The sequence below is a fragment of the Malus domestica genome, chromosome 02 (assembly GCF_042453785.1).
Source record: "Malus domestica chromosome 02, GDT2T_hap1".
In the NCBI taxonomy this organism is placed as follows: domain Eukaryota; kingdom Viridiplantae; phylum Streptophyta; class Magnoliopsida; order Rosales; family Rosaceae; genus Malus; species Malus domestica.
Genome location: NC_091662.1, coordinates 14306458 through 14320584, shown reverse-complemented (window position 1 = coordinate 14320584; position 14127 = coordinate 14306458). Strand labels below are relative to the sequence as shown.

Below are 14127 nucleotides of genomic sequence, written 5' to 3'. Positions count from 1 at the left end.
GATACAATATTAACATACATTATATATACACGAACAGTTTCGATTATAAATTTATAAGATTACATCGTACAAAGTGATTGGGGTCGTATTAAATTATCAACTGAGTCTTCGTAAAACTAGGGTTTGATATATGATTGGTTAGCGAGTTTTTGTTTTTTTTTTTTTAACCCAAGTCCAAAGTACTGGAATAAAAAAGAGTAAAGTGTGCTTCTTGGCAACTTCACCCACATCCAAGGAAAGCAGTGAAAACATTGGAGACTGCGTCCTCCTTCAAGATTTAATAGGTCACCGTTCAATTTATCATGTCATGACAAAACCCATCACATCAGGCATGCATGCATAAAAATATGTACAAAAAAATTAAAAAAATCACCATATCAGATATAAATACACGCATATGCATGTTGGGTTTTGACTTGTATTTACAAGGGGTTGTTTTGAAATCTGATGGCAGCCTGCTTAGAGATGTACAACTCATCAGAGCATAAGTATAAGTTTGCTCCTCCTCTTCCTCCTCCGATGAGCCCAAGAATCTCCTTCTCCAATGACTTTGCAGATGCCATCCACCACGAAATCCGGAGGGAGGTGGCGGCTGCTCCGCCTGCTGTCTCCTCAGATTTTGAGTTCTCTGTTTCCAACTACTCCATGATTAGCGCTGATGAGCTCTTCTCCAAGGGCAGGCTGCTGCCCTTCAAGGACGGCTGCAGCAGCCAGACGCGGAGGAGCACCACCACTCTCAGAGAAGAGCTGCTCCATGGGGAGGATCACGATGATGATGTCTCGTCATCCAGGCCGCCGAAGGGTGCAAGGTGGAAGGGGCTCCTCGGTAGGAAGAGTAGGTCCCACATTGTGTGCAAGAAAGCTGAGAAGAGTGACGGAGATGGCAGAAGGTCTGGACTTGCGGTGGTTCATGAGGAAGCTCAGCATCATGTTAATATTAAGACATCGCAGGTGAGAGAGAATTAAACTTTTCATTACACCCATTTTGTCCTTTTTAATTTTGAGTTTTATATAACAGGTGTGGGTTAGCTCAGTTGGCCGAAAACATAATGGTTTAGCTAGGTCAGCTAGCTACCTCTTTGCCTCTGAATTCGAATCTGCTCTCCTTTAATTCTAGTAATTTAGAATATCACTTTGTCGTAGAAAAAAAATTTAAGCTTTATATGACATGGTGGTGGTGTTATTTTTTGTTGCAGGAGGTGTTGGACGAAGGAGGGTCAAGTTGGAGAGATGTGGAGATTGGAATATAGAGGGGTATGCTGATGAATTTGTAGAGGTGTGGGGAGTACTTTTTGTCTTTTTTTTTTTTTTACCTCTTGAAGGCTTAGAGAGAAATTAAGGAGGATGATTATTGTTACTCTTGTATTTTTACAGCTGGTTTTTGGGTTAAATTTAGAGGGGTTGTGGTTTCTGTTAGTGATTGATCGTTTTTAATTAGGTCTCTCTAATTATTTTCTGGTGTATTTTGATTTCAAAGTTTGATCTGTTTAGTTTTTCAGGATTGGAATTTGGTATTTTTGGCTCTTCATTGTACAAAAATGTTTGCGGTTGAAGAACCTTTATGCAAATCAAATGTCAAGCTCTTGTTCCTCGTATTTTTGGGGGTACTCCCACACCTTAATTTCATAGGGAAAATGATTAGTTTTTCATAAAGCACACTTTTTGTATTTCATTTTTGACATATTCAATCCGAATGCAAATTGGGAATGAGAAATTCACTTTCCTAATTATATAAATGGGGCTTAATTACACCGGTGTTATTGAATTTGTACTCATGGTTGATCAATGTGTTAGGCAACAATGTCTAGTTATATATATCAAAAGGGGATTAATTATGACATTGTCCTTAATTTTGTACTCGTGTTTTACTTTATTTCTTCAATTCAGTTTTCAAATTTTATGGTCCTTGCCTTACCTTGGGTCCCACTTTAGCTCATTTGTGTCAAATTTTTCACTAGTTTCGACCATTTTATTACGTCCGAATTAAGAAATAAGACAATTGGATTGACCATAAATTTCAAAAATTAAATTCAATAACCAAAGTAACAGGGTACAAATTCAAGAACTAATTAACCCTGAGAAGGACCTATAACCAAGTTGCATTGTTGTCAATTTCAGTTTCAAAAAAATTAAAACGAAATAGGTATCAACCCGTCTTTAAATTAGACAACAAAGATCAAAGAAAAAAATGAATAGGAGATGGTATAAATGTGACGGATGGTGCAACACAGCAACATGCAGAGTGCTATAAATGTGACAGGGAAAGAGTCTTCTCTGAATCTCTTCCATTAAGTGATTCAGATTTTTAAAATTTAATTCAACGGTTAAAAATAGAAACTCCTTTTAAAAGTTATAATAATTTTAATCGTTTGATCAAATTTTAATGATCCGAATCACTTGATCCGTAAACTTTAGTAGAAGAAATCTGAAAATGATCTCTTTCAATGTGACAGCCCAGCCATGGATATTGAACCTTTATATATAAATTCTCGTATAGAAAGATACATATACTATCGTCAGTCAGAGGAGGAGGCAGAGGCTGGATCCTGGATCTGGAGAGTGTCACGTGCAAAGCACTAAAGGAGTGGCCAACACAATAAACTGGTCAAAACCCCAACAGGGTTACAAGATTCATGGTCAAAATCTCAAAGATCCCACTGCACCACTACTACTGGACACAGACTGGAGCTATTAAAGCATGCACCTAACTCTCATCAAGAGATCGAGTCCGTATGAAACAAATTTACTCTCATCGTGACATCTCAGATTATTAATATCCAGTTTCTCGTATGTAAGATTTTAAATAAGAAAACATACAAGAAATAATAGAATTAGCTGCTAACGTGCGCATGAGCTTTTATTCTTGCGCGTTTGTGAGACCCACAAAGCAGGAGCAGTCAGAATCAACCACGCAGATGGAGACTCATCGTAGTACTCCTCTAAACCCTAATTATGCAAGGTCTATTACTAATGCGGTTGTTTTTTTATCCCAAACCAAGTTAGAAATGCTTATTGTCATCTCTTTCTCCCCTTGAGAAGAAAAACCCAGGTGCAACGGAAGGCTATATAGCTGTGTCTATCATCCTCTTCATTTGATGAATGACATGAGGAGAGAGATAGACACAGACGATATATACTCTGTTGCATCGGCTTTCTCATAATTGACGTTTTGTAATTATAGAATTCTGAGATGAGGATATGTAATTCAAGGCCTCTAATACTGAATTACTGTAATCTTAATCTGTATTAATAGCTGAAAGCTCTCTTAGCCAAAAAAACATCACATAGCTAAAGTTACTAGTTGCTAGTCGTTTCCAGAACCACACAAAGCACAAACAGCCATCTTTTGGGTCACAGATAAACTACAAGCAAGTACATTGAGACATGAAAGCAAAAAGGGAAGAGGATTTTACACTTCACGGTAGCCTATTTACCAAGGAGCAGTAACCTCTTCCTGGAACTTGAGCGTGTTGATTTCAGCTTTTGATCTCAGGCTCTCAATGGCAGCGCCGAATTCATCGCACGCCTCCCTCATTTCCTCCAGCTTCACTTCGATATTTCTTATTCCTATTCCTGCCTGCGACCGCTCAATTCTAGCTTCTTTGTACATTTTTGCCTCCAATGCAGCTCCTGAGTCGTCGGCTAGGTTTGCAAGCCGACATATCCGATCACGTAAAAATCCAACATTCATGCCCAACAACTCAAAGGCCGTTAAATACTTGTCCCAAGACACAAAATCATCTCGATGTGTAGTGACCTTGCAAGCTTTAATGGAATCGGCAATATTTACAGTTTCAGATATAGCTCCTATAATCAAATTAGGATTCATGCCCTTGATAACATTTTCATGAAGAAACGCTTTCTGGCTGCGGCAGAGCTTGTAGTACTTCTTTCGAACATCTTCGGGGAACTCAGAATCTAGAAACAACCCATCTACTAGAATGTGAAAATTCTCATAACTTCGGATGTCCTCAAATTGAAGAGCTGCGGCAGGTGACTTGAGATCTTCTGAAACTTCTGAACCAGCGTCCTCACTATCGTTTTCAGATTGTTCGGCTCGCTGCAAACCAATCTTTTTCTTCTTTGGAACTACTAACTGAGGAGAATGTGCGCGTTTCCTGATGGAGTCATTACAAGGCGTAGTGCTCGTTTCTGCATTATCTTTATCTGAGTGTAACATCCATGAGAAATGGTAGAAACTTCAATGAAAGTACATCTAAATATAGCATGATTTCATAAATATATACATGTCTTATAAATACATGATACTAGGAAGAAATAAACAGAGAGATTAATGAACTTGCCTGAATCCTTTTGTTTTGTATTATTATCCAAATTTAGAAGGCCAAGAGCCCCATCAACTTCAGCCATACCATTTGACCTTATTATGTAAACCTACAAGATGAAAGAAACTACGGTTACACATAGCAAACTTCCACACTGGCCAAAGAACAAAAGCATACAAAATCTTAACCTGTATGAACCCATTTGGGACACTTTCTTGATTATAATCCAACAGAAATGGTAAGTTGATAAAATGGACAAAATTGATGAGGGAATGTTGCACCCACTTCATCAGAATTTCAAAACACCACAAGGCAGAAATTCAAATAAAGCACTAGTGTTGGTCCTATTCAAGGGATAGGTTTGGGTATAAAAGATTCAAAACATTACCTTAAATTTTGTAAGTTCGACTAATTGGAAGACCAGAACATCTCCCTCGAGTAAATTGTGAGAAGCAGCAAACTGTCTCCAACCAGCACTGAGTCCGGTCTTGCATGCAATGTATTTCAACTGATACTGTCTACCACTTTCATCTTCCAAAGTCATTGTAATATCTTTATCTGGTAAGTGTGATTTGCAGAACAGCGAAGGAAGCCCCTATTACACAGAATACATAAACAAAATATAGAGGGGAAAAGACAAGGGCTTTAACATGTATATACAACTTCTGTTATAGATAATGTTCTCGCTTTCATCTACCGTAGCAGACCTACCATCCAAAAACAACTGGCCACGTGTGATCTGACCAGTGATTTCACGAAGCTAGGGAATTGACGTTCTAGTTTTGATCGAACTTCCTGTGCTCGAATGACAGCAGATGACTTTGCTTGACCTCGTGAGGGTGATCCATCAACTGGAAACTCATACTGTGTATTGCTTTAAAAAAAATTCAGAAGGACAGCATTGTCATGAAGCAAATATGAAGCAAGTATAAAATTACAAACAAAAAGCAGATAAAATATGCCAAAACTGTACAAGATGTTTCACTGACCTAATGGCTGGGGACTTCCCTGCATGACTCAACATCTGCGGTTCAATAATGTGTTAAAACCTTTCATAATTTCCATAATCCCCATTCATAAGGAACAATGCCATTTCATCCATACAACAATTTTGTTCACAGAACAAAGGAGCTTACAAGTCGAACCAGTCAAACACAATCACAACAAGAAGAAACATATAAACTAAATGCATTGCACCATAACAACAGTGGCTTCTCACCCACTACTCCTATCAACTTTCTGATCAATCAAAGCCACTATATGCTTGTGTGGAAACTACATTGTATCGAAAACAGGTAAAGTACGGAAGAAAAAAAACAATTTTTCAATGTTCATGTGTAATTTAAAGCCGACCAATTATACCAAATCACAAGAACTGATCCACAAATTTCGTGTACAGAGGTATCAAAATTAAGAAACCAAAGGTTTAATTTAATTTAGGTTTAAAAGAAATAAAGAGGGGGGAGTCATACCTTTGTAATTTGGGTATTGGAAAGCTCCTTCATAGGCATGGAATGCTCCACTTCCTTCTCGTTCGGCTTGCCTGGCTTCTTCACCTTAGCCTATTCCACAATGCACCATAAACCCACATCAATTTCAATGAAAAAACAGAGAGAGAGAGAGAGAGAGAGAGAGAGAGAGAGAGAGGAAAGAGGGAGGGAAATGGCAGACCGTGGGGAGAGAAGAAGGTTTAGGGTTGGCGGCGGGCTTGGGGCGGAGCCTGGGTTTGGACGGCGGCGTTTGGGGCTTCCCGTCAACCTTCCGAGCCATGGTAAAACAATGCCCGGAGGTGTTTGTGTTTATGCCTGAATCATTTTCTGGTTCCAACAAACCCAAACCAGCCAGATACCATGAGGCTGCCTTCCTGCCTCCTCCCCTCCTCCTTTCCTTTTCCTTCCCCTTTTAAAAAAAATATTTTTTTTTATTTTTCTAAATAAATCTTTTGGTATTTTCATTTTCGTTGTGAAATGTTTGTGTAATTTAACGCTTTCTTCCGTTTATTATACCAAAAACATTAACCAAAAACTGAAAAATTGGAGCGGGCCGTAACCGACACGTGTTTTCTTTGATTTTCGTTGCGCGCGGTTGCTGTTTAGATAAGTCTCCTTTCTTTCCCTCTTTTTTGTTTTGGTAGCAAACTAAAGCGGGCGAGCGCATGATATGACCATCTGTTTGTGTTGAAAAATCTTGTGGGGTTTTTTGAATTTGGGCATGTTGTAATTTGTAAATATTGTGAATATCATTCAATCTTATTTGTGCTATACAACTTTTTTAGAATTAAATTAAGAAATTAGGCGAGTAAAACTACATATCAAAATTTGATCATTCATTTGTATTCTTTTCTTTCAGGTATATTTACCTTCACATGTTCATAACTACAGAAGAGAACGAAGCTCCTATAAAAAAAAGAAAAAAGGCCCTTCGTGTAACATCCCACATCGCACCAGGTGAGTGGATCTTGTAAGCCTTATATGTATATTTTCATCCATACCTAGCACAAGGCTTTTTGAGAACTCACTGGCTTCATGTTCCATCGGAACTCCAAAGTTAAGCGAGTTCGGGCGAGAGCATTCCCAGGATGGGTGATCCACTAGGAAGTTCTCGTGTGAATTCCCATAAACAAAACCGTGAGGGCGTGGTCGAAGCTCAAAGCGGACAATATCGTGCTACGGCGTAGTCGAGCCCGAGATGTGGTGGGGGCCGGGGCCAAGATGTAACAATTTGGTATCAGAGCAAATTTCTGGCCAAAAGTGTGCCGACGAGGACGTCGGGACCCTAAGGGGGGTGGATTGTAACATCACACATCGCCCAGGGGAGTGGATCATGTAAGCCTTATATGTATATTATCATCCCTACCTAGCACGAAGTCTTTTGGGAACTCACTAGCTTCAGGTTCCATCGGAACTCCGAAGTTAAGTAAGTTCGGGTGAGAGCATTCCCAGGATGGGTAACCCACTAGGAAGTTCTCGTGTGAATTCTCATAAACAAAACTGTGAGGGCGTGGTCGGGGCTCAAAGCGGACAATATCGTGCTACGGCAGAGTCGAGCTCAAGATGTGGTGGGGCCCGAGCTAGGATGTGACACTTCGTCCCCCAGCACTCCATAACTGCTGCATCAACTGTAAATTTGAACTTAGTTAAGTTGTACAGGGCAATGCACTCTCCTTTATCCACTTAAATTTGAATCCATCCTTTTATAATTTAAATAATTTTAGTGCAAATTATCTTATTGTTTTTTTGAAAAAAAAAATATTATACGAAGTGTTTCTCGTGGACACCAAGGCCATCATTGAGATTTCGGAGGTCCTTTACAAAATTTATAAAACGGCTCCTCCTTAAGATAGTTCCAAAACAAACTTTAGGACTTACTGATTGTAAATTTACAAATATCATTAAATAACAAGTAAAAATACTTACAAGCATAACTGTCACTAAATAATCAAAAGCACTTCAATCTTAAACAATCAAATAAAAAAAAAGCTTAAAAACACTAACTTCAAAGTTTTACTTGAATATATAGCATTATTATGTAATAAATTGAAGAAAAAAAAATCGTTTTTAGGGTCTAGTTATATCGGCACTTCAAATATTTCATTATGCACTTCAAATTTTTATATTTAGAAAAAAAATTTACACTTATAAGGAGTGCACAATGAGATTTTATGCTTATGAAAGCAATTTTTATTTAATTAAGTAGCATTATTATATATAAATTTAGATGGCAACAATTTTTGGTGCCCCTTCAAATTTGAGGGTCTGTGCCATTGCACATTTCGCTCATCTTCAAAGCACCCTCTGGTGGACACCAATATCATACTCAATCACATCACATGGTTCTTGCCTTTCTTATTATAGTTTAGTTGGCAGTATGTAACTTTGTAAGGATGATCTCACAAAAAAACGATTGATTTAAGTCGTTGGACCATATTCTACGTCGTCGAACATGTCATATAACAATGTTGTTTTAATTTTCTTAGAAAAAGATGCCCTTTTTAAAAAGTCACCAAATAAATTGTAGTACAGGTGCAATGACGTAAACATCACATTGACGTTGAACTACTCATTTATCTAAATAAATATTATATCAAAAACCTAAATATTGGTAAACAACAGCAGATTGATTTTGGCTTTGTGCTTGTTCATGCATATAATATGGAATAAACTACAACATAATTACGTCAAAGGTTTGAATAAATAAATAAAAATATTATGTCGAAAGGGTATCTCTTTTTTTTTTAATAAAAGATTTTTAACACGCTATATTAAACAATAATAATAATAGTTATAATTAACCAAAAAAATAAAACTCGATTATTTATCTCTTGCGTGACATAAAGCGTGATGTATTTTGGTAATCCACTGAGAAATTGGTCAGTTGGTGCACCATATCACCATGCAACCTCAAAAAACAGCCGTTGGATTTAAAATCATAGTCTAAAGAATGCAAACAAGTTGCATGGGACTATGGTGTCAGTTGTCCATTGTCACGTCAGATGCTTGCATAACAGAAAATCGGAACGGGATCCCCTTCTCAGCATGGGGATCGGAGCTTACTGAGCAGCTCATCTGGAACTTTGAAATTTGATTCAACGACTACAAATAGAAGACCTCTTTAAAAATTATAATAATTACAGCCATTGGATCCAATTTCAAAAGTCCAGATGGGTTGCTCAGCAGGCTCCGGTTGAGGATCCGGTTCCCAGAAAATCTACATACATCAGGGGCATATTTAATTTGAATGATTGCTCTTGTGCAACATGCTGTCATGAGAAAAGAAATCGAACTCGGAATCTCAAGTGCAACATGCTATCATGATTCGTAATACATGAAAGAGTTTGCTAGTAAACCAACAAATCCAAAAATTAGTTGGCCTCTATTGAATATTCATCCTTTAATTTGAATACGTAGATCCCTTTTGGTTCTAAACATCCTGACTTGATTGGATTCGGTTGCATCTTGGGTTTCCTTGTACTCTTTGTTCTCATTCTCTGTCATCTTCTTGCAGCACAAGTCTCTTTCCCTCCCTTCCTCTTTCCTCTTTCTCTCTCTACACATAAACTGTTAATATAATAACGATATTTCTGATGAATATCTGATAATAATTGAGACTTTTTTCTTCATGGATGGCTTCAAATTCAACAGCTTTCATCCGGGGCATAAATTCGTAAACAAATTTCTATAGGGTTGTTCGAGTTTCGGTTGACAGTCTCTCCGATGCCGATGTTCCTGAATCTCTGGGCGTTTTTTGGTGCGGATTCCCCACAATCTTTCAGACGCTGCCTCAAAATTTTCTATCTGGTTTTTGCATTCGGCTCTGCTCTCTGCCTTGGTGCTCTTAAAAGTACCACCTTTTGCTTTTTAAGATATATATACCTATATGCATATATATTACAAATATACAAATATATATATGAGATGTTTTCTGCTGAATTTACTGGAAATTTTGATGGTGGGTTTTTGGGATTTTGATTTTTTGATCATATACGTTGCAGGTCTTCTGGTGGGACCCATATCTGCACTAATACTGATTTTAGGGAACGTTGGGATAATTCTAGGTTTGTTTCCTGCACATGTTGCCTGGACGATCTACACTCTCATAAAGTTAGTATCTTTCAAACTACTCCTTTTCCAATTTTTTTTTTTCAAATCTAATTTTAAAGAGATTTAAAACCTTTTTTTTGCTTCATAAATGTTTGGGAATTTGCAGGATTCACAGATTTGATGTACCACTTAAAATTGCAATTTTGTTTGCCTTGCCTGGCCTGCTGGGTATATGGCTGGGTTTGAGCATAGCTGGGAGTGTTCTGTTGGGTGTGGGATATGGCTTCTTGACTCCCTGGGTTTCCACTTTTGAGGCCTTTAGGCATGACAACCAGTACAAGAAATTCAAACATTGTATTCTTGTAAAATCCTTAATAGTTTTGGTATTTTTTTTTCTAATTTTTTTGTTTGAGTTAGAGTCGAATTTAGCTCTACTCATTCTGTTTCACTCATGCAACATTGTTAGGATGGAACTTGGGGGACTGTTAAAGGAAGCTGTACTGTAGTTAGAGACTTTGCAGACCTGTGTTACCACTCTTACCCGCTTTACTTGAAGGAGTTGAGAGAATCACCCGCTGCAGAGGAAGTTCGCACTCTAAGGTAATCATGTTGTGATTAGTGACTCGAATTGTTTTGCTTCTGTCATCAAATTATATACCAAACTCTAAATATAAACATTTCAATCAAACTCTAAGGTAACTGTGTTGTAATTAGTGACTCGAATTGTTTTGCTTCTGTCAACCAAATATGTATCCAAAGCCAAGTATAAACATTTGAATCGAACTCTAAGATAACGTGTTGTAATTAGTGACTTGGATTGTTTTGCTTCTGTTGTTAAATTATGTATCAAAAGCCAAGTATAAACATTTGAATCGAATTCTAAGATAATCGTGTTGTAATTAGTGACTCGAATTGTTTTGCTTCTGTCATCAAATTATGTAGCAGTAGCCAAATTTAAACATTTGAAATAGCATTCCCTAAAGCAGCGGTTTTAATCCGAGCTCAATTCTTTTTCGGGGACATATTGTAGGTTGATTCACATTCCAGCATGTATTATAGTTGGCGTGTTGGGGCTTATCGTGGAGATCCCTGTTTACACTGCAATTGCTGTTGTAAAGAGTCCCTATATGCTGCTTAAGGGCTGGTATCGGCTAATTCATGATCTGATTACTCGAGAAGGTCCATTTCTTGAAATAGCTTGCGTCCCCATTGCTGGTTTGACGATCATTCTGTGGCCAATTGTGGTTGTTGCAAGCATCATATTGGCAGTTTTCTCGAGCATTTTAATTGGATTGTATGCATCAGTTGTCGTATATCAGGTTTGCTTACACCAGACTATAATAATAGTAATCTCCTTGGCCTTTCATGATGAGTAAAATTATACATCTTTTAACCATTTGTGGATGCAGGAAAGATCTTTCAGGAAGGGTGTGGCATATGTGATTGCAATGGTGGCAGAATTTGATGAGTACACGAATGACTGGCTGTATCTTCGAGAGGGAACAATCTTTCCAAAGTTAATGACTTTCCTGCTTGTGAAATATTGTTCTTTGAGCTCATCATGTATTTACTGCACCTAGATTTTGTTAAATCTTTAATAGTAGCGGTCTCATTATGCGCAGCCAGGCCCAAATATCGAAAAAGAGCTGTCTCTCAATCACCGGAATTCTCTGTTCGAGGAAATCAGCTGGATGAAGGTAAACCAAGTGCTGCTCGTATGGAAGCACCTGCAATGCTTATGCCAAGTGTAGCCCATTCAAGATCAGTTAGAGCCGTTATACAAGAAGTGAAAATGGTTCAGGTATGCGTTTAGATTATCAGCTGTACTTTTTCTATGAGCCTGAACGCATCGACTCAGTATCTTTTAAAGAGTATTGATTCTAATGAGATCAGTATCTGACTAAAGGTTCTTTGCAAATGAATTTTTTTGCTTTAACGAAAATTATATCCCCAAACTAGCTATATGCAAGCTTAGGATGCATTCTTTGTGCCATGCACCAGAACCTTTTCGGAGATATGTAGTAATGTTGTAGGTAATGACAAGGCAATGAGTGCTGAGTGCTTCTGCTAGCACCGGAAACTTACTCTTTAAATAGCCCCTCCAAAAGATGTAGTAAATTTCCAAGGGGTTGGCGGGGGAAGGGGAAAGGGAGAGTGGGCGGAGGAGGTGGAGGAAGGGGTAAGGGAAGGAGGGTTTCTATCAGTTTTAGCTTCTAAAAGTATATGCATTTCGGCATTTGCCGTTGTTTAGCCCTCTCACTTGTTTTGTTCTGTGACACGAGTTTCTTGTACTTCAAAATGCAACAGATATGGGAAAACATGATGAGATCGTGCGAACTGAGGGGCAAGGCATTGTTGGATGATAATGTAATAACCACAACTGACCTCGATGAATGGTTGAAAGCAAAGAACAGCAACGAAGCATCAATTATCGGTGTTGGTTTGCCTAGTTATTCATTCTTGCAGACTCTGCTATGCTCCATCAGATCAAATTCAGATGGTTTACTGCTGCTGGATAACGTTGAAGTTAACTACTTAAATAGACCGCATGACAAATTGGTGGACTGGTTCTTCAATCCGATAATGGTCCTGAAGGAACAGATTAAGGTCTTACAATTGGCGGAGGGTGAGGTTAGATATTTGGAGAAAGTGGTTCTTTTTGGAAGCAATAATCCACAACGCTTAGAGGCTTGGGATAGCGGAAGTTTACTACCTCAAGACGCTGTAAGAGCTGCTCAAATCGAAGGCATTAGTAGAAGGTATGAAATATCTTCTATTCTATTTTCAACCAACTAAAATAACCAAACTATTCACATTCCATGGAGGAAAAAATGAACAAATTCATATGTCGCCAATCTTAACAAAGAGAGAGAGCAAAACTTATGCTCGTGTAGGGTAATACTTTATCTCCTACAGTCCAGTATGTTATGTTGTCATGTTATCAATCAAAGACCGAATCAACTTAGTCGATGATTTAAGGTGACAGGATAAAACCTGTTCTTAGTAAGTGGCATTGACAAACTCCGGAACTCTGGAATAAGCATCATTGCTTACGCTGCATCTGAATATCATAAAAAATTGAATCGATCAGTTTTGTTTTTCGGAAGCATATCATCTTTGTCTGGCCAATAGAAGCAACTGAACTTAGCATTAATATTTTCCCGTGTGTTCATGTTCTCACCTTGTTGTGGTTGTGTTTGTAGGATGATTGGAATGATGAGAAGTGTCTCAAAATTTCCCACTTACAGAAGGAAATTCCGGCACGTTGTCAAGACTCTACTCGCATATTCCTTACCCAAGGAGGCTTCAATCGAAGCCGGTTCTGTTAAATCTACCATCTCCAGTGAAGATGTTGTGCTGGATGAACCTTAAGTTATTTTCTTCCTTTTATTTACATTTCCCCCCTCCCCCCTTTTTCACGTTAGACTGTAATTATAATTTCTCAAGGGCATGTATTTTAGTTCATTTGTCAGATCATTTAGTTTATGAGTTCTTCCTTCATATTTTATTGGGGAAAAAAGGTTAAAGAGATTTTACCTTGGTTCATCTTTTTTACAGAAAAAAATGGGTAAATTCATAAGTTCAGCGCTCGCTCAAACTCATCAAGTGGGTGAAAAATTCATAGATGGAGCACGGTAAAAATTCATGAGGCCTTTTTTTTGGTAAATTGGATTCGTGGGGCTTTGGTTATGTCTGAGTTTTGAGTGCGCAATGCATATATGCAGATGGAAGAAGAGCAATCTTGATCTTCTTGAGGCAACATTTTCATAAAAATGGAAATCGTTGGCCAGAACGTTTTACTTATTGGGAAGCTCTCATTCATTCCATCGAGGGACTGGTTATATCAAATTGATTGGGTAGGGTTGATCCTTTTGTTAACAAAAGTCAGACATGCTATTTTGTAAGTGTCCCGTGACGATTTAATCCCAGTTTACGTTTTTTATTGGCGGATAAACAATCTGACTGTGGAAGAGTTTAGCTTCATAATTCTGCAATACCTAGTGAATGGGATGCCTCGACGCATTGGACAAGACAACTAGATTTGCGTGGTTGAGTTTTGACATTCTCAATTTAGCATCTTAAATATTGATGCATCTCATACAGGTGGTGTATTGTAGATAACCCCAAGCTATATGTTTCACAAAAATGTATTATGTTAAACTATTGTATGCATGCAATTTCTTGCTTAAAAGTTATAAGTTAAGCTACATCGATCCCTCCCATCTCAAAGAAAGATGTTAAAATTGTGAAAGAATATAATTAATGAAACGATCCATGCCATGCAGTGGCGAAGCCAGGAA

General features: G+C 38.0%; 3 protein-coding genes and 1 long non-coding RNA gene across 6 annotated transcripts; 3 read left to right on the top strand and 1 right to left on the bottom strand.

Annotated features, from left to right (window-relative positions):
- Positions 1 to 307: 307 nt before the first annotated feature.
- Positions 308 to 1595, top strand: LOC103402960 (uncharacterized). Of its 2 annotated transcripts, XM_029091899.2 has the most exons (3): positions 360 to 951; positions 1019 to 1062; positions 1197 to 1595. In XM_029091899.2, exons 1-3 carry the CDS (start codon positions 448 to 450, stop codon positions 1261 to 1263), a joined length of 615 nt encoding a protein of 204 aa, XP_028947732.1. In that variant the 5' UTR covers positions 360 to 447; the 3' UTR covers positions 1264 to 1595. The 2 variants fall into 2 exon arrangements, with proteins under 2 accessions (XP_028947735.1, XP_028947732.1); XM_029091902.2 differs by lacking the exon at positions 1019 to 1062 and having other exon boundaries at positions 308 to 951.
- Positions 1596 to 3225: 1630 nt separating this feature from the next.
- LOC103402949 (B3 domain-containing protein Os01g0234100-like) lies at positions 3226 to 6259 on the bottom strand. Its single transcript, XM_008341740.4, has 7 exons — positions 5958 to 6259; positions 5759 to 5848; positions 5276 to 5310; positions 4998 to 5160; positions 4675 to 4881; positions 4305 to 4395; positions 3226 to 4167 (listed from the first exon to the last, which is right to left on the bottom strand). Exons 1-7 carry the CDS (start codon positions 6054 to 6056, stop codon positions 3431 to 3433), a joined length of 1422 nt encoding a protein of 473 aa, XP_008339962.2. The 5' UTR covers positions 6057 to 6259; the 3' UTR covers positions 3226 to 3430.
- A 3091-nt stretch (positions 6260 to 9350) lies between these two features.
- On the top strand, positions 9351 to 13298 carry LOC103402941 (uncharacterized membrane protein At3g27390-like). Of its 2 annotated transcripts, none has more exons than XM_008341729.4 (9): positions 9351 to 9626; positions 9778 to 9886; positions 9993 to 10188; positions 10293 to 10426; positions 10857 to 11145; positions 11236 to 11342; positions 11453 to 11627; positions 12134 to 12585; positions 13030 to 13298. In XM_008341729.4, exons 1-9 carry the CDS (start codon positions 9500 to 9502, stop codon positions 13196 to 13198), a joined length of 1758 nt encoding a protein of 585 aa, XP_008339951.2. In that variant the 5' UTR covers positions 9351 to 9499; the 3' UTR covers positions 13199 to 13298. The 2 variants fall into 2 exon arrangements, with proteins under 2 accessions (XP_008339951.2, XP_028947723.1); XM_029091890.2 differs by having other exon boundaries at positions 9993 to 10209.
- Positions 13299 to 13321: 23 nt separating this feature from the next.
- LOC139192906 (uncharacterized) lies at positions 13322 to 13784 on the top strand. The gene is made up of 2 exons (XR_011577460.1): positions 13322 to 13461; positions 13552 to 13784. It is a non-coding gene; the product is annotated as an uncharacterized lncRNA (long non-coding RNA).
- The last annotated feature ends 343 nt before the right edge of the window (positions 13785 to 14127 follow it).